The 19,220-nt window shown below is 35.8% G+C and overlaps 1 protein-coding gene across 1 annotated transcript in view; it reads right to left on the bottom strand.

Moving 5' to 3' along the window:
- The window catches only part of ANO10 (anoctamin 10), a 131,621-nt gene that overhangs the window by 99,805 nt on the left and 12,596 nt on the right, over window positions 1–19,220 (bottom strand). Inside the window, exons 8-11 of the mRNA XM_074575125.1 lie at window positions 18,502–18,576; window positions 17,337–17,519; window positions 14,096–14,287; window positions 11,541–11,669 (exon numbers count right to left, since the gene is read on the bottom strand). Of these exons, the coding sequence (XP_074431226.1) occupies window positions 11,541–11,669; window positions 14,096–14,287; window positions 17,337–17,519; window positions 18,502–18,576 (579 nt within the window). The remainder of the gene's footprint in view (window positions 1–11,540; window positions 11,670–14,095; window positions 14,288–17,336; window positions 17,520–18,501; window positions 18,577–19,220) is intronic.

Below are 19,220 nucleotides of genomic sequence, written 5' to 3'. Positions count from 1 at the left end.
TCTGAAAAAAATACACTGAGATGCAGATAAACTCAAGCATTGCAAGCTCTATATTTCAATTTTAATAAAAGATACCCTTATATTTGATATTGGTTTATCTGTAATCCCTATACCACGCACACACACAGTTACTTTTTATCTTATGACAAATCCTCTGACTAAAACTAACCTTGATCAAACATATTACGGTTTATGAATTCTCAGCAGCTTCTAACTGTATCTCCTTTGTATTATTCATTGTAGAGATTTAGCCGATTATAGGCATGCATTAGAAATCTCCCATGACTTCAAAAGGACTGTTCAAGGTATCAGAGTAGAAAGCAGCGGCATACCAGGCAGCCTGCACACTGCCACAGTTAATGAAAAATCCCTTTGAAAATTACACATCATTCCACTAATTTCTTCTGATCAGAAGAGTGAAATTCTGGATTGACACTTCCTTCCAGTAGAAGATAAAAATTCAGTGCAAAAATGAAGTAATTAAGCCCCACTTCTTTTGACATTTACTTTACAGCATGACTCATGAGCATCTTTAGCCTGCGTTTAATAAAACATTTTCACAGAGGCTATTGATAAAAAAATATTAACTCTATACTACAGCCTTTCAGTCCAGTACTGCATTTTCTTCCACAATTTGAGTTCTAAAATCAGTTTTCAGTTAAGTCTGCCAGGTGGTTCTCACCACTTAAAAAAAAAAACAAACAAAGTAAGTAAAGAAAAAACAAAGGGATTTTTTTGTTTCATAATCCCAGATTTTAAAAAGCAAATGATGCTTTGAAACTTTTTCTGAAGAGACTCAGAAGGGGGAAAATTATAGCAACAAATCTAGCTCATTTTTAAATAATAAATTGTAGAACTCGTGTTTCCAATAAATGACTACTAATTACATTTAAAATACTAAGTAGGTGTGTAACAAAGTCAACAAAATTAATACGAAAGTCAATCCAGAAGGCTTTACACTCCAAACCAGAGTGTTAAAAGTTACTGAAAAGAAAATTTAATAAAAGCAAATTATTCTTCAATTTTATAACTGGAAAACATGCAAGCAACAATATTTCATCATTCAGATTCCCTCTGAAAAGAGGTGTTTTATATCTAATTGACAATGCAGAGACTCCAACAACAGCAAGACTGGCTTTCTCCTGCTATTTGGAGACAGTTTTACTGATCTCCTGTTTTCCATCTCTTTTCCAACTGCAGCTGCAAACCCCACATTTTCTACTTTTGGATTCCCTGAGCTGCTCAGAGCCATTCATTTTCCCTCTCAGTCATTGGAGGATATAAAAGACAAATTGGATTTATCCTCCAATGCAACAAACCAAAACATACCACCTTAGACAAATGTCCTGGTTTATATAAAACTTTGGAGACAGGAAGGACACCACGGTCCCCGAGAAGGAAGACTTCTTGTAAGAATGATACAAAGAAATGCTACTGCAAAGTGCATCACTGATGTATGGAAATATAGTATCCGAATCCTACAGCTCTACCTATTCTTTAGGAAATGCCATTATTCAGGCTTGTGCTGGCAGCTACAGATATCACATTTGCTGAAAATTATTTAAATAATTTAACTGAATAAACTAACATGTTATTTACAAAACAAAATAGTTCAGTTCCCTGAAATGCTAAGCCAACCTTGGAATGGTTGTGAAGCCAGGAGGCTTTGAATGTTCATACTCTGTCTTGTCATTAAACAATTACTAATCTTAATCAAGTGGAAGGTAAACAATGAATATTAATAGGTATTAACTTGGCTTTTGTCTGCCCGTTCAAGTTCCAACTGCCAGCAAGGAAGCTGTACATCCTGATCAGGCTTGAGCTGGCAACATCATATTTATACATTAAAGGAAACTTCTTTGTGGGAAATATTAAGCTAAGTGAGTTTTAAAGAGATCTGAAAGTCTGATTCGTATAAAATTCTTTAAAATGTCTTGTAATTGTCTCCAAAGATCTGTTCTGTATTCATCTTCCCTTTTGAAGTTTTGTCATTTTGGCAGCCTCGCACAATCCCAGAAGGAACAGAAAAAATATTCCTACTCAGTCTTCTCCTGCTGTTTTTCCAGGTTGACACTTCTGAAGCACTGATTAGCATAGTTATATGCTCTCTTCCAGGAAGAATTCCTAAGGTATCTCCCCCATCCAACCTTCCTAGTACATGCATGGTTTAAAAATACAGCAGCGTCTACCAGATAATGTTAAATTCATGAGGAATGGCACAATCCCAGAAGACATAGCCATTGCTGCTTCTTACTGAAGGGATCCCAACATGAGTTAAAGCATTGCTGTGATCCTTCTTGAAAGTTAGGTCTTTTAGCTAACTAGCACCTGACACCTTTGTCACTCCCTGTTCCTACCACCACCTGGCTGACCTGGTATTCCCTTTTTGCTAAGTATTCCCTTTTTGCTAAGTATTCCCTTTTTTATTGTTTCTACTAAAACACCTTCCAGGTTTTCTTTCCCAGTGAGGGGGCTTCCTGGGCCACCCATTTCTTAACCTCCACTATGTCACACCCACACGGGCAGTATCCAATTCAGAATTAAAAATCCTTCTTGCACAGAAAATACAACTGAAAAAAGAACAGAGAACAGCTAGAAAAACCAAGAGTAGAAACCAAGATGATTACTTACTAAGCTAAGAGTATATTAATATTAGTTGCTTAACTGGCTTTTTACTATAAAACACTGCAAGTTCTTTTGAAAAAAGTGGATATGCCATTGTATAAAAGCATTGCACACTTCATATGCAGCTCTGACCAGCTCATGTTCAGTAACGAGACAGGTCTTCAAAAAAATTTACACCGCAAATCACCAGATCCTGGGAAATAATTTTGAGGAGGCATGACTATATAGTTGGCTATATTAATATACTCTTCCCTTGGCCTCTGCTGCAGAAAGGATTCTGGCCTAGATAGACCCATGATCTGACCCAGCTCAGCCATTCCTTTTTACATAGTGTAAGTTCAATTCGATCAAAAAAATCTGTTTAAAAAAAATAAAACAGTAAAGCTGTATTTCATACACCAAGTCTGACCTTTACAACCAAGACATGTATTTATTTAAAGATAAAATTGCATTCTGAATTGTGTCACCCTAAACCGAGGAATGAAAATTACTGTCAAAATACGATACTCCAGCTGGGGTAGACACAGTAGTAAAATATATCAACACGTTACAGTTATCAGGGTTGAAAAACCCAATGCAATACAGTGGTTTCTTGCTCTCCTACAAATTACGACACGTACCCAAGTATTTAACACATTTCAGTGTTTGTACATGGTTTGGGCAGCACGATTCATTCATCTCTGTGATTATTTTTAAACTTCCAACAGAGCGAACTGAGAATCTGAAAAACCGCTTGAGAAAAGAACAGAAAATTAGGAGGAATAAATTAAAATGACTAACAAATAGGAAAATGCACAAGTACTGTTTGAAATCCTGAGACTTTCAAAATGCCTTTGAACTATTTAAGATAGAAGTTAATATGCATTTTCATTTCTCTAACAGCAGAAAGCTACAGAATACAACCAGCAACTGCAAACTTACTTAGATCTTTGAATTTTTTATGTTTGTTTTCATTCTGACAAGCTTTTGCCATTAATCTTTACTACTCAAAGTGACCAAAAATCTACACGAAATCAGAATGAATATCCCAAAAGAACCAGTAGATAGCAATAAAAAGATCTGTGATAAAACTCGATTTTGGAAATAAACACAGTCCTTATTAATGTACAACTAGCAAAACTGTAATTTTTTTTCACCTCGTTTATATGGTCCCAGGAGTCTGGTTCAGCAGCAAACATTTTATAAGATTTTATACAGACAAATCCACTAATCTTCCCCATATCTGAATGTTTAAAACTTTCGCTGAAGTGAGAAAAAAACTCCAACCCTGAGAACAATCTGTTCCCCTGTTACTCAGAAGAATAATTTATCTAAAATATTTGAAAATTTTTTTTTCAAACTAAACACACAGTTTCAAGAATCTTTTGCAAAGTACAGTGTGTATAAAATGCACAGAAACTTGAGTTCATTATTATTCATAAAATGCAGTCAAACACTGAAGAATCAGTAAACTTTGTTAGCTCTTTATACTACAGTAACCTTTAGAGACTTCCACTAAGTATTATACCAATGCATCAGCATCTTCTGATAATTTTTGCTAGGGTTGCAGCTTGAAATTAAAATATCAAACTATTTTTATGGTTCACTATTCCAAATCTAGAAATAAACGAAACTGCAGTGGCTTGCCTGTCTAGCATAGAGTATAAAAATCAAATTACTGTTTTTAATGATATTAAAAATGAAAACATACACAACAGATTTTTAAAGAAGGACTTCTCAATGTGATTTCTTATGTATATGTATACATAGCATGTATATGTTCGCAGCTGAGGTAGAGGCTTTCTTGAACAGAAAGAATGTTAAGTGAAATCACCAGTGGCTTGGATTAACCTTTTTTAACATTCAGAATTAGTAATGCTGCAGAATTATTTTAAGTATGTATACATCAATGAACCAAATAATTACACAATTTACATAGAGCACACTTTTCAATTTGTCTTTCTATATTTTCTTATTTTCATCACAAGTGCAAGCACAGATGGGTCTTGGCTAGGATAAGTTTTACTAAAATAAAATACCTGATGAATAAGCTTGCTAAGTATTTTCTCAAAAAAGAACTGTAAAGCTGTCAGTAAGGTTTGTACCTTACTATGAACATTTCAGAAAAAGTGTCTTATGTATAACTTTCTATTTAATACTCATTCACTATAGGTAAATAATCACTTATTTTTTTCCTATACATTTAACTTCTTTAAGTCAAATTAAATTATTAGACAGAAATTTAAACTACACATCAAATACTCACCAGTAAATACTACTCCTTGCATTTATACCTAAAATCTGACAAAATACTCAGGTTACACAGGAACTAGTGGTATTCCAACCAAAACCTATAAATGAAGCACCTTCATGTAGTATATATACATGCATGTAACTATGCCTATCAGTATGGAAAAAACACACTGCCACAGAAAAGAATCAGCACATGGAAAGACAAATACCTGGAGACTGTTGCCAAAAAAAATTCAGCAGTAAGACAATTAAAGAGTTGTACAACTGCTCCCAGAAATTATCATGATGATTTTCTCTGATTAAAGAGCAAACAGATTGAGGACAAGGAAAGAATACACACTGCAACTGGCAGAAAGATATAAGGAGACAAGCACACATGAAAAGCACTCCTTGTTTCTTTAAAAAAGTGGCACTGGCAACCTGGAAAACACAGACACCAAAAATGTGGAGAGGGCCTATTGGAGGGCCACCAAGATTACAGGACTGATGAACCTGACATCTGAAGAAAGGTTGAAGGAACTAGGTTTTCCCCACCTAGAAAAGAGAAGGCTTGGGAGGGTGGGGAGGATCTAATCACAGTCTTCCAATCCCTAACAGGTAGTTTTAGAGAAGATGGAAGTGCCCTCTTCACAAGGATGCATGGTGAAAGGACAAGAGGCCATGGGCCACAAGTTGATTCAGGGAAATTTAATCTTGCCATAAAAAAAACCCAACAATTCTTTGACACAAGAACAATTAATGAATGGAATAAGTTGCCCAGAGAAATAGTAGACTTCCCCTCACTGGAATTATTCAAGCCTTAGCTTAAGCTTGACACAGTCCTGGATAAACTAATCTAGGGTCCTGCTTTCAGCAGAAGGTTGGACCAAGTAATCTCCAGAGGTCCCTTCCAACCCAGACTATGCTATGATTTGGCATGTGAAACACTGCAGGTACTGTATTTTAAAGTAGTACCTGTCACAAACGCATAAATAATTCAGCAAAAAATCACTTTATGCACAGCTGTTTTACTTGAACTTTGCACTAACTCCATTAGTGTCAATGGATTTATACATTTGGAAGCTGATGAAGCCTATTTTTCTCCCTTTTTTTTTTTCTCGTTTCTTTACTAAACATGGCAAATATGTAAGAGTACTTTGCATATCTGCTAAATCCCAAACTCCCCCTGAATTCTACACAAATAAAGCTGTTTGCTCCACACATGCAGAACATTGTACCAGGCAGAACAAGGCCTAAGCTCCACCCTGCTGCAATGCTAGTCATGTACATTATTGCTAAAAAAATATGCTAACTAGTACTGTTTTTTAAAAAAAATATTTTAAAAAACCCCAGCTTTATCAGGAAAAAACAGATAGCACTGAATCTGTTGCAAAACATCGAAGTTTTTTGTTTGTTTGGGTTTTTTTTCAGAAAATAAAGGAAAATACTTTAATTTTGACATAGCAAGCCTCCTAAGATTGCTTTTGCTCAGGAAGTGGATTCAAAAGATCTTCAACCGCATTCAAGATGCAATGCTTACTAATTTCCAAATTTATCTAGCAAGCAAAGTATGATGATGCCTAGAACCAGACGATAAATATACCTTCTCATCTACTTGAACCCAAACTGCTCAAACTCTGGTAGTGTTTCTTAGTTTCTTTGGCACATTATTTTAGAAACAACTGTCAAGTTTACCGCTGAGCTCACTGAGTGTTGGGGCCATTACATTAAGAGTGCTCAGAAGAAGCTCAAAGAGTTTCTACTGTACAGCAGGAGGCCTTTGATGAAGAAATCACATTTTTTTAATAAAAATGGAACACTAGAGAAAAGCAGATGTACCAGGCAACTCTCAACCACTTTGATTTTGGATCAGCTATCACTTTTAAGCATAACACCATCAACTTTTCAGCTTTATTAACAAGCTATGATTCCTGCTTTCCAGACTTTGATAAATGGACTATCAGCTCCTCCTCACCCAGTAAAAACAAAGCTTAAGAAATGGTTACTTCTCTTAGCCCACTCCATACCTCTTACAGAACTGACTTCTAAATATATATATATTTTTTTGTGAAAATCTATTTCAAATCCTTATGAGGACTCCATGAAATCAAATCCACACAGCCCAATTGTTTATTAAGCCATGTTTACTACAAATATGCTGTCCTTAACGCTAAGGTCCTCATTTTCATCTATACCAGAGCTGATTACATTCTTCCCTAAATTGTATTTGTAGACTAGTAAGGTCAGATTTCATACTACAGCTATCAGGAGGGCCCTTCATTATTACTTAGTATTTCCAAGCTAATCCCCAAATGCCTTGATGTGACGTAAAACATCCAGGCTAAGTACACCTCTGCGTGAAAGCCTTCCATTAGTTTACTACGTTTGAGCGTTGGATACACGACAAGTTACTTTTGGAGATTAGGATACATTCACGTTAAGCTGCACTTTACAGCTATTACTTCAAAACACCCCTAACTGATGTAATGTTTAAATTTTTTTTTTTAAAAATCACTATTAAGAGTTGTACATATAACTGATTTCTTGGGCTCATCTTTGAGTAGTCCTGAAACTGATTTAACTAGCATTCTTCAAATTTCTGAAAGTCTAAATTAAAGAGAAATAGTCACCAGGAATAAAACTCTTTGTCAAAAATTTTCAAAGAAATATAAAAAAGCACTGCAGAATTAAGGTTACACCTTGTTTTAACCCACTCCTCCAACTATTCAGCAAATTTCTTTGGAGCCATTTCCTCAGTTTGTTCAAATCAGCGCAAGACGACAGAGGTGACTGGGAACAGTGTCACACACGCACAGACACTTGCTTGGAATGTCCTACTTTGCACCTGTGGTTCATACCAGAAGTTACGTGACTATGGTAGAGCTTGAAGAACTAAATACGCTACGGGATTTAACTATTTTAAAATTATGTTAATAAGGGCTTATTGTTTCCTGCTTTAAGGACATTCGCCTATTTCTTTGAAAACTGCGCTTGCTGCACTCAGTTAGCATCCATCCATAAGAAAAAGAGGGGAGTTCATTGTTCTGCTCCTGGTTCAAATCATGTTGCCATGGAAGCAGATGTCGGATTGATGAAAATAGGTCAACTGTTCAAAAAAAAAAAAGATCATTGTTTTCATACTTTTAAAATATTATTAAATGTTTTTATTTTAACTCTTACCATTATTTATTATTAAATGCTTACTATTTTATTCTATTTAATTAGCATTTACTTTGCTGATACAATATATATTCCCACCAAAAGTGTAGAGAGCAAAGAGTTAGTGTTGTTAACGAAAAAAATATAATAATAATTTTGCATGAATCTGTAAGGGCTGGGTACAGAATGCTTACAAGAATACCACACACAGTTCTTCATTATGTCTGTACTGAGTGATGTCAAATGTCACCATATAAACTTATTTCCATTTGAAGAGTATTAGTATTATTTTTAAAAAGCACTCACATTTTTGGAGAAAAAAAAGAATTGCTAACATTGCCAATACAATTGCTAACATTGCCAATACCTGTGTTTGGCTTTGGTAAGAACAGGGCTCTTTCTGTTTACCTTCGCATCAAACAGATATATAAATATTCAACTGCAGTCTCAATTACTTAAACCTGATAAAAATATTTAATAATAGCTAAGATTTAAGTATATTACCCCATCAATTGAACATGTGAAAGCATACATAGCCTACTAAAAGAACTTCCTTGTGTTCCTTAACATTTTCACACTGCATGATATTGGTAACATCACATAAACACACCACAAAATTCTCATCTCCTCCTGCAGCAAACACCGGAAAGTAAAATAACTCGCCTCTATCACGAGTTTCTGAATTTAGGTGATCTAAAATGCATTGCTATCAACACCCTCACACATCTGTCAGGATATTTTCCTACCTTGACACTGATGTACTTCAGATGGACCAGGTTTGTCCTAGAGGTTTAGTGTGAGGTATTCTGTTTCTGAATTGTTCTTTACAACTGAAATGCACAGTTTAATCATTAATAAACATAGCTAAGGTGCACAGGAATACTTCCAATACATGAGATTTGTGCTCCTCTCCTAGTTTAGGGATCTTCTTGTAGATGAAGCAATACTTAAAGGAGAAAGACTCAGTGGTGTGGAAGTCCCACAAATTTAATCCAGCATAAATCTACAGCAACTGCCGTGCGTCTTCCGTATATAGTTGCTTCTGCCCTGCTCCCTTTCACCAGTGAACTGGGTTAGACAGCTTCTCCCAGATCAATTCCCTAATCTGATTCATCGTGCACCAGGTAAAAGAAAGCGGCACTGTAACAGATAAAATGGGAATAAATACCCAGGAAGCAAAGGCAAAAATAACCCCATCTCTTTAAGCTGCCATAAATCCATACTGCTGCTGTTCCTAGTACCATAGCACCTAGTAATCTTCCCTCCTTTTGACCTTCTGTAGTCAACATTTTAACCTGAAATACGTACAACATAACTAGCGATTAAAAAAAATTCATTTCTGTAACTGACAGCATGTTTAACTGTCAACACAATAGAAGCTGTTCTCAACAGAAGCGAAAATCATGTTTGTTGTGTTCATACAATTTTTGAAATAAAATTTATATATAAAATATGTTTCACTTTGGAGAACTCTTTTGGACTCCAGAAACTTCATAACTTGTGTTACAAAACTTCTTGCAAGATTATACGACCTGAGCTATTCTCTGACTCTTTAAAAAAAAAAACACAAACAATAAAAAAAAAACCCCAAAAACCAAAACGCACACTTGGGAAGTTTTTAAATATTGTTTAAAATGTACTGAAAGACTGTCCCTCTGGAGACTGCAAAAGTTTTAAATTTCATATTGAACAGTTTTGGAATTGTTTACAACTAACAACATTCCAAAAATCGCACGGCTTGTTACACTGCAGAAAAGTTCTATAAGACTCCTATGTTGGTTTTGTGTCTTTGTGTTTTCTCAGACAATAAATAGTTTATAATAACACAAAAACAGCCAAAAAGAATTCAAACCAGCATACTTAACAGTGTCATGAATACTGGATACTTGTGACTAAAACTACTTTTTAAATATATCTTTTCTGACAAGTACAATGTGGGTTTTTTGGGGTTTTTTTTTTTTTTTTTTTTTTTTTACGAAGAACAACAGTAAGAGAAAACTTGACTTTTCTTTAAATAAATGGTTGCCTTTTCTCTCCTCTGCTCTGGCTCATCCAGCATGAGACTCCACCTGCCCCTTCACACAATGTAGTTAATTATAGATCGGTGTTCTCTGTCAAAGTTGCTTCTCAATATAAGACAACATTTTTGCCTTTCCTTGCCTCTGTAGTAATTTACTTTTTCTCTTCAAACTTGCTTCTCTTTATTTTTGTAATCTCCCTTTCCACAGCATTTTCAGATAATTTAAGACGCTGTTAGAAAGGAATTCCAAGAGCTACATAATCAGTATGCTGCATTTCCTGGCATCTAAAGGATTGCACAGAAGCAGAATTTAAATTCAGAGAGAAAAATACTCATATTCTCCTATGGCTTACCGAGAAACAGAGGCCTGCCTAGAGACCACATAGCCAGCTTCACATTAAAACAGGTAAGATGGGAATAAATACCCAGGAAGCAAAGGCAAAAGTAGCCCCATCTCTAAGTTGCCATAAATCCATATTGCTTACATTGCATAACATCCACGTTGCTTACATAAAGTTCTCATAATATGATCTCTCTGGGTATGTTGTAAAGCAATGAACTACAGCATTACATTTAAATTGCAAAATTAGTTTTATATTAAAATACCTCATTGAGGTTAATGCAAATGTTCACACACAGATAATAAAAAAACACATCAGGCTATCTGTAGACTCAAACTTCAGTAAACCAGCTGACGCTCTGCAAACCTTGAGGCTTGGAAAATAAAACTCAGAGCAAGCTCATAATTCACTGCATAACCCATAACACCCGCAAAACCAACAAAGTATGTGCTCCTGCCGCACCTCCGTAAGGTGATGCAATGTAACAACTACCGATAGACAGCCCAGACTTTTTCCCACAAGAAAAGTAACACATTTCCTAAAAGCTGAAATAGCATAATGCCAAAAGTCAAGGCAACACAATACAAGAAAGCTCCGAAAGAAAAATAAATCAGGGCAAAGTCTTACAATCTCAGTTACTCTGTAAGACGCCCACAGTCATCCCTCCTTGCCTGAAAGTGTTTACTGCATAGAATTAGGAAAAGATGAAACCCAAATGGTGTTAGAATCACTAGCATTTATAGTCATCATACATACTTGTTTCAGATAAGGCTTAGAGGAAATAGAGGAAACATCCATAAAGATTACGTAGGAGGTCTTTACAAGATATGCTGGGGTCACAAACCAAGTAAAGAAACATCCAGTTGACAAAAGTTTGGTTATTTTGGTTCTTGAAATAGCACTATTAAATTCTTGAAATACAAGAAGCAATAAATACACAGTGTATTGTGAATGTATGTATGTAAAAGTATGGCAACAACATTCACAGTACATGAAAACACAGAAAGAAAAAAAAAGAAAGAAATCAAAAAGCAAGACTTTGAAACACTTCTTGGGTAGGGAAATCTTAATTTCCTTTTAATATAAAGAGGGAAAAAAAAAAAAATCTACTTCCTGGCATTATTTCCACTGTTGTTCACGTTATTTGCTACAAAAACACTTGCACTGTTTGAAGGCAGACTTACCTCTACCAATGCCACAGTCAGAATAAGGTCTGTTTTTGAGTCTGTAAAAAGGGCATTCACTTGTGGAGACATTCCAATCAGTATGCAATTAGTGACTACTGATATTACACTCATAGTTTCAAAAGCCAGCTGAAATAAAACACAAATATATTTATAGTTATGACCATTATCTCTAATTTACTAGTCCCCAAATTGCTCAGGACAATACCTCTCTCTTCATTAAATCCTCAGAAGACCCATTATTTTAACTTTTTATTTTCCTTCATTTTTTGAATTCTGTGACATAAGACTTGTTTGGCAAGCAGTCCAGACTTCATCAGCTTTAAGAACAGGCAAGCGCAAGACCACAACAAGGTCGGCAATACCACAAAGACCATCTGGCAACCCTGAATTTTTCTCTAATTTGATTTCTCTATGTGTGCGTATGCGTGTTTGCTGTGAAGAAGTTAAACACTATTCTTCCACAATTCCATAGTACTGTAAAGACCTTGAGAAATTATTTATAGACCACTATCATCCTGGATGTAGGTAACGCCAGGTCACCTCCTGAAAAATTTGGAATAATCCTGAAGCAAAAAAGTGGACAGGAAAGCAGCCTTATCCCTGATATCTTCAAGACTTATTATCTGAACACATAAAAGACTACGCACTCATTTACAGTTGTACTCTGGAACATAAACTTCTTTCAGGATAAAGGAAAAAATGCAAAACTCCAAGAGGAACTAACAGCCCCAACACCCTGGTGTTGGAGGGTTTTTTCTGAATATTAAGTAATAGGAAAATGTAAGCATGGCTCAGAATGCTTTTCTTAAATCACAACCATTTATACAAGCCGAAATTTGTTGAAAGATTTACATTTAAACGCATGCAATTGCACAAGTCTAAGAAGCTCTTGCCTACAAAAGCTCCCACAAAGTGCCTGAAAATACTACTACAGTGTGACAATTACTTTTGCAATACAACAGTTACTTATTCCAAGATCCTTTCCGGAATGAGAAAGATTGACATTGAATTGTAGCAATTGTCACAATGAATTAGCAGAAGTAACTTTCTCCTTGACACCAAGCTGGTGACTCAGCTCACCTGGTAAAATAATTCCCGTATTCCTTTAACAGAAATCTTTCAGCCAATGCTCTTAACTTCCCACGTGAAACAGATAACTAAATTTTTTTAAGTCATTATATTTAGTTCACAAAGCAAATGCATTTCTACTATTAGTCAAAAACTTACACTATAAAAAAACCCCACATGGCTGTACCATTAGTGTTACGGTGTTTCAGCCTACTCCCTAGATTGAAACAAACTATTCTAGCAAAACCGAATCCTATTAATACACCTGCAGCTACACTTGGGACTTATAAACACAGCCTCACTTAACTGGTGGTCACACCACTGGGCAATGCAGCTATGCCATCAAGATGTTGGCAGCATAGAAAATGCATCAGATGTTAAAATGCAATCAGATTATAATTTTCACATTTTGATGACTTAATATTAAAAGACTTCTCCTATAAGTCCACTTCATTAATACTTATGTGCACGTCTAATGAACATTCCTCAGAATACTTGGTTTGCATGTTTTTACAGTATGTTTAATTCAAGGTTTCCTGATTCCATCTCTCATCGTCCATTTTTTTTCATTAGGTACCAACATTTACAATCCCTCCAAATTAAAACAATCCACTAGTTTATTGTGCCCCTTATCTCCATTACAAATCATTAGAAGAGTTGTTAAATAAAACTAGAATATGGATCATCCCCTAGAAATTTCCTCCAACTACTTCACACTCCTTATCAGGCCACCGCTACTACAGAATGCTAAAGTCTCTGGATGCAACTTTATAGACCCCTTTCTTTTCAGAAAAACCTCTGGTTTTGAAGGAGTTTTACAGGGTTATTTTAAGTCAGAATCAGTTCACTGATGCAGCGTAGTCAGCAGGCTCCAAACTAGCTGATGCTAGCATGATTGCATGCACAAACAACAGAGGACAGAAAATCCTTAAGCCAGTACTACTAGCATGAAATTGTTTAGATAGACTACAACGTTCAGGTTATGCAGAAAGATCCAGCTCCTGCTCACAGATACAGGTTGCTTTAAAATTAGTCAGCTTGAGTACCAGTAATCACAAGGGCACACAGCCAAACATGGCTCAGGAATCCAAGTTAGTTACCTATCATTCTTCTTTTTTTTGTTTTGAAGCCCTTGCTGAGCTCCATGCTTCTAAGATTGCACCAGATGTTACCATTTCTAAAATATGTTGGCTGTAAAGAGTACCAGGCAATATCTGGCAGCTTTGCTTTGTTGCAGTTGCAGTAGGACTACAATACATTCCTATACAAGGACTAACGGAAGGATTTGTCTTCTTTCCGAAGGCAACTGAAAGATATGTGGTCATGAACACCACAAAAAACCCTATAGCTGGATATAGTATCCCAGGGCATTGAAGAGAACAAAGTATCTACTAAACCAAACTAAAAGTGGCTAATGGGTCAAACACATTTGTTGAAATCTCTTTTAAAACAAATGAATTGAAAGAGACACACACAAAAATTACCTGCCAAACACCAATATTTGCTGTGGGTTCTGCAAATGGCCGCTTGTAAACTCTACACATCTTTAAGGCATCAGAATATATTTCTGTGATGTTGTTTAACACTGCAAAGACAGCTGCCAGTGGATAAACACATGAGAAAAGACTCACATAGCCAAACTGTAAGAACAACTCCAGGTAATCATCAAAAGTACCCTGAAAAACAGAACAAAAATAAGAACAACTTTAACCACAAAAAAGACATGAAGAAACACAGAATTAGGAATACAGTTGTAAACACAATTCCTCATCTCAAAGCAGTTGTTTGGGAATGACTAGTGGTAGAAAACAACAAGAATAAAAAAATATGTCCAGTAAATTTGGAATTATTCAAAACTTATTAATAAGGGGAGGACAAGGTTTTTCCTTTTGCCTAAGGCAATTTGCTGCAACAGTCACACTTCTTATCTTTATTACATGAAAAAATTGTATAAACGCATTCATCCCATGCAAGTTCCTGACTATTTCAGTGAAACAGTTACAGAAGGAACAGTGGGGGACAGTAAAACAGCATCATGCATTTAAACTTGCAGAACCTACTTCTAAGAGCATTGTGACAAGAAAAGTCCTAGTGTTTCAGACTATTCATGAAAGACCTAACCAGAAAGATAGGCTCGTAGATAGACAACTCTTTTCTGGTATTTCTGCTTGTTTGTTTCAAAACAGGTAAGTGAGAATTAGTGTCCCACTTGCAGGCTGAAATGACAGAATGCAGCACTGGCATCTGAAAGGAACAATTAATGCAAACAAAAAGCCCTGTTTTGGTAAATGTGCAACACATCTATCACCTGATCTTTAAACCAAGAACATGGGTACTTAAATACTGATTAACTACTCACATGTAGGTTATTATGCATATTTACATAACTACTGTGTAATATTAATAATAGTATCGTATGATTGCAGCAGTTATTTGTGGAAGCGAAGAACAAAACTAACTCATTTTTAAAGAAAAGGTGTTTGCTGAACAAAGGATGGTGAAATACCAGGAAGGAGTTAAACTAGGATCTATCTATATTGTATTCACCCAGACCCATACATTTTCCTCCCTCTCAAAAATGAGATATTGAAAAGAAAGATTTGACAGTAACTGAGATTATTACAAGAACCATGTAAAATTGGTTTTGTCTCCATACATCAGATACCTCGTTCTCTAATCTTTTTTTTTTTGCTGGTTATAGCTGTTAAATGGACTGCCTCTCGAGCACTTAGCACTTTTTTCCTAGCTAACAGAGAGAGGCAGTAGAAGCCTGCAAGCTCAGAAATCAACATGGGGTGGTCATTACCTGAATTCTTCACTTTAAGTTGTGTAGTATAGCTACATCTGACAAACTGATCTGCAGGCCAGACGCTGAGGGGATACCTAACTTTTAAAACCACTGAGATTTTGCCACATAAATGTTTTGTACGAACTCTGAATCTTATTAAGGTGGAATGTTTGTGCAGGATCACTCACTGGAGTGGCAGTCACGTATCTGTCCCTGCTATCACTTTCTTAGGCAACTGTTGCAGGCAGGGAGGATGGCGGAGCAACACTTCCCTTTGTGCTCCTCCTTCTGGTAACTGCACAGTATCCTACTACTTCCTCACACCTTTCGTCTCATTTCCTTGCCCAGTACCTATTGACTTTTAGAACAGCAGAGTATGGAGAAGAAAAAAAAAAAAAAAAAAAAAAAAAAAAGAGGAGTATTTATTTTTCTCCTACTCGATTTACAACATTTTGTGCAGGAATAAAGCAGCACATAAACTAAGGAAACAGAATCAACAAAGAATTTCAGGGATAAAATGAATTAGAAGAGAGAAGCAGAATTTAAAAAATAATTTAAAAATGACTGCAGGATGTTTTTACATCTTAAACTGGGTTAAGGGCTAGAGATGTGAAAAATGAGAGAGAAAGAGGACAAACAAAAAAATGAGAATGAAATGTTAGAGTGAAGGAAGAAAGAGAGAAGAGCCTGAAACACTGAATTCTGTCAAGATTCCTGCTAAACTCCTCAGTTACTAAACATAGTCCAATGCTTCCCCCTTGTGACAGATTTAATTTTAGAAATACTCTTGCCGGCTGACAGCTCACTGCTTGCAAACAAATCCATGCTCTAATATTGTGTATTCACAAACACAGTGCAACTAAAATCTTTAGACTGAAAATAAAATTAAGGCCTTGAGTACACAGTACCTTGAACTGAAACTAAAGCTAGCAGCAGATACCTCCAAGGCAAAGTCATAACTCTACAATTGACTTGTTGAGTCCCTGCAGAAAATTATTCAGGGCAGAATGGTATAACAGGTGCAGATACATTTGACCTAGCTCTGCACAAGAAGCACTGGGCAACGTGACTCAAAGACACCACACTGGCTTTGTATGTGCCAGCTGCAAATCAGAACTCAGCTCAGGCCTAAGAGGTAGAGCTTATTTGGTACAGCATATCAATGCCTGATGCCAATACACAGCTTTTGAAGCTGTGCTGGTCTATTTGCAGGCACAACACTGCTGATTTACTAGTTCAGACAGACACTAACTCAGGAATTTGTGCTGGGTTCTCTACTGTAAGATAGCCACGCTCTCTAAATATCTCTCTCATATAAAATGTGGGAAACACCAGCCTTCCCAGAGGAATGCAAGTATTAACATTTGTACAGGTTTTCAACCAAAGGTAGTTTTTCTTTTTCCTCTTCCCATGGCACTTCATGCAGGAAGAGAGGAATCTGATATGGTATTGGTATCAAATTTAAAACTGCTATTCTTTACCTTTTACATAAAAGGTACACTATCTACATATAATTGTTATTCTGTAAAAGTATAGACCATCAAGTATCAAGCCTCTTGTGACTACACTTGCAGGATCTGATCAAGCAAGTTGTCAGCCAGTCTGTAAGGCCTTAACATACATGCTGATGTCTACTTTGTCAATTCCTTTAGAACTGCAATTACAAAAATACTTCTTCCAGTGATACGGGGTTAGGTAGCTCCAGATTCAGCTGTTCATTCCTACCCCTTCGTGGTGATGTAACTGGGATCCTGCTCGTATCAGTTTCTTGATCCAGTGCACTACCTAGCTGTATAAACAATACTATCAGCAAAATTATGAACCTGGAAATAAGCTGCTAGGTTAAACAGTCAGGAATATTTCAGGTTGCACTGGATGATGTCTCTGTCAACTACAGCCCAGAAAACTTTTAACTCTTTTACAGTAGTAATACATACAAAATAGGTGCCCATTTCTTTCTCCAAGTTGACTTGTTCGACTAATGACAGCTCTGTATCCGTTTTCAGAGAACACATGCGTTTCTTCATCCTCTCCTTATGTCTCTTTTGGAGCCAGTAAGGAAGCAAGGATTCTGCAAACTGATTAAGGATCTGCGAAGTTATCAGCAAAGTGGCCAAGCTCTTAAGTTAAAAAAAAGGACAAAAAAAATTAATAGATAAACCTATGATCATCTCCAATTTTGTGTGTTCTAATAATACTCTAAGTTGTAATACTATGGCAGAAGCAGGCCAGCCTAACAAAACTAGCAATAGCATATGAAACCACAGCCGCTCTAGTTCCCATTCTTTGCTATGTGCTGAAAAAGACAAAATAGGAAATAGATGTCTAAGTACTTTGTGGATCTGAATGTATCTTGGAGACAGTACACAAAGTCCAATGAAGGGTAAGATACATACTTATCCTGTACCAACACCAATAACAGAGCTAAACAATGAGCTTTTTTCTATTTTTTTTCCTTCTTGTTTTTTACCCTAAAATATAGGAAACGTTATGAATGTCATGTCTGGTATAGATACGTCAAGTATTTTGTTACAGATCTCTTTAGAGGAGCAGAGTTCTTAAGTTGAGATTCTTGTTCTTTTGTTTATTATATTTAGAGCAAAAATATTTTCCTTATACTTGATTTTCATGCATTTGAGTTCAAAAGATGTTAACAACAGAAAGCTGATTTCAAATACCAGCTACAAATTATTTTTGCTTTTATTTATTCTCACTCCTCATTGTAGTCAGAAACTTAATCATTCTCCTATCCTCAAGAGTCTCTCATTAAAAACACTACAGAGAAAACCATTTTCTAATATAAAGGGAAAGAAGGAGGAAATGAAAATTTTCCAGCCTCATCTTTGTGAGGGAATAATCAATTTGTTTCAAAACAGTTCCTCATCTATATGGAAGGAAAGAACTGCTCTACATTACTCTGCTACGATTCTGCAGTTGTGCTAGAGGAACAGAAATGTGGAAGCTGGCTTTGTAAGAAAATATTAAATCAACAATGAATATATTTCATATATATTTTAGAAAAACAATTAAAAACTCAAGTCCTATTTCAATCATTTATTTTCCCAGATTCTTCAACATGTTTAAAATGTTCTAGTAACTCACCTGCCTCAAAAGCTTCATATCAAACAGCACAAAGGCAATGTAGAAGAGAGACGCAAAGCAATTTAGGAAGTTGAACTGCAATTAAAAATACTTGTTAATAGTACTCAACCAAAAGTTCAAATGCAGAATATTATCTAACTTAACAGTTACCTTGACACAATAGCTTACATACAGGTGTAAACTGTCTATTAAAATTTTCATTACTGTTTTTAAAACTTAGGTCAGAAAAACTTCATTTTCAACATTGGTCCTACGCAGATTTTCATTTGACAAGCGTAACGCTTTCCTAAAGCATGGTATACAAAGAAATATGGACATTAAAAACACATCACCTTCTACTTAACTCTCATTTTTTGGCAGTTTCCCCACAGGTAATGCAATAAAAGGGATGTATTAATTGCAATTCAGGGTAATGATTTTTTGTTTTCCAAAGAAATACTTTAGCAAAATACATGCATTGGATGACACCTCTCTCAATATGTACAACTGCTCCTCAATATACATTAGTTGAGCTTTATGTTGAATCACTTCAAGAGGTTTTACAACCAAGACAAATATTCACTGCTTCTAAAATGAGACATAATCACATTATTGTATCTGAAAAATCATAAGCAACCTCTGAAGTAGGAGAAAACTTCTCCTACTTGCTATCAGTGCTGGAGCTCATCGATGACAGAGATAATATTGGGGAGTGCAGAAAGCCACTCATAGGTTGAAAG

This window comes from Larus michahellis, chromosome 2 (genome assembly GCF_964199755.1).
Source record: "Larus michahellis chromosome 2, bLarMic1.1, whole genome shotgun sequence".
Taxonomy (NCBI): domain Eukaryota; kingdom Metazoa; phylum Chordata; class Aves; order Charadriiformes; family Laridae; genus Larus; species Larus michahellis.
The sequence above is the reverse complement of the archived record's forward strand: the minus strand, read 5'-3'. Positions and strand labels throughout refer to the sequence as shown.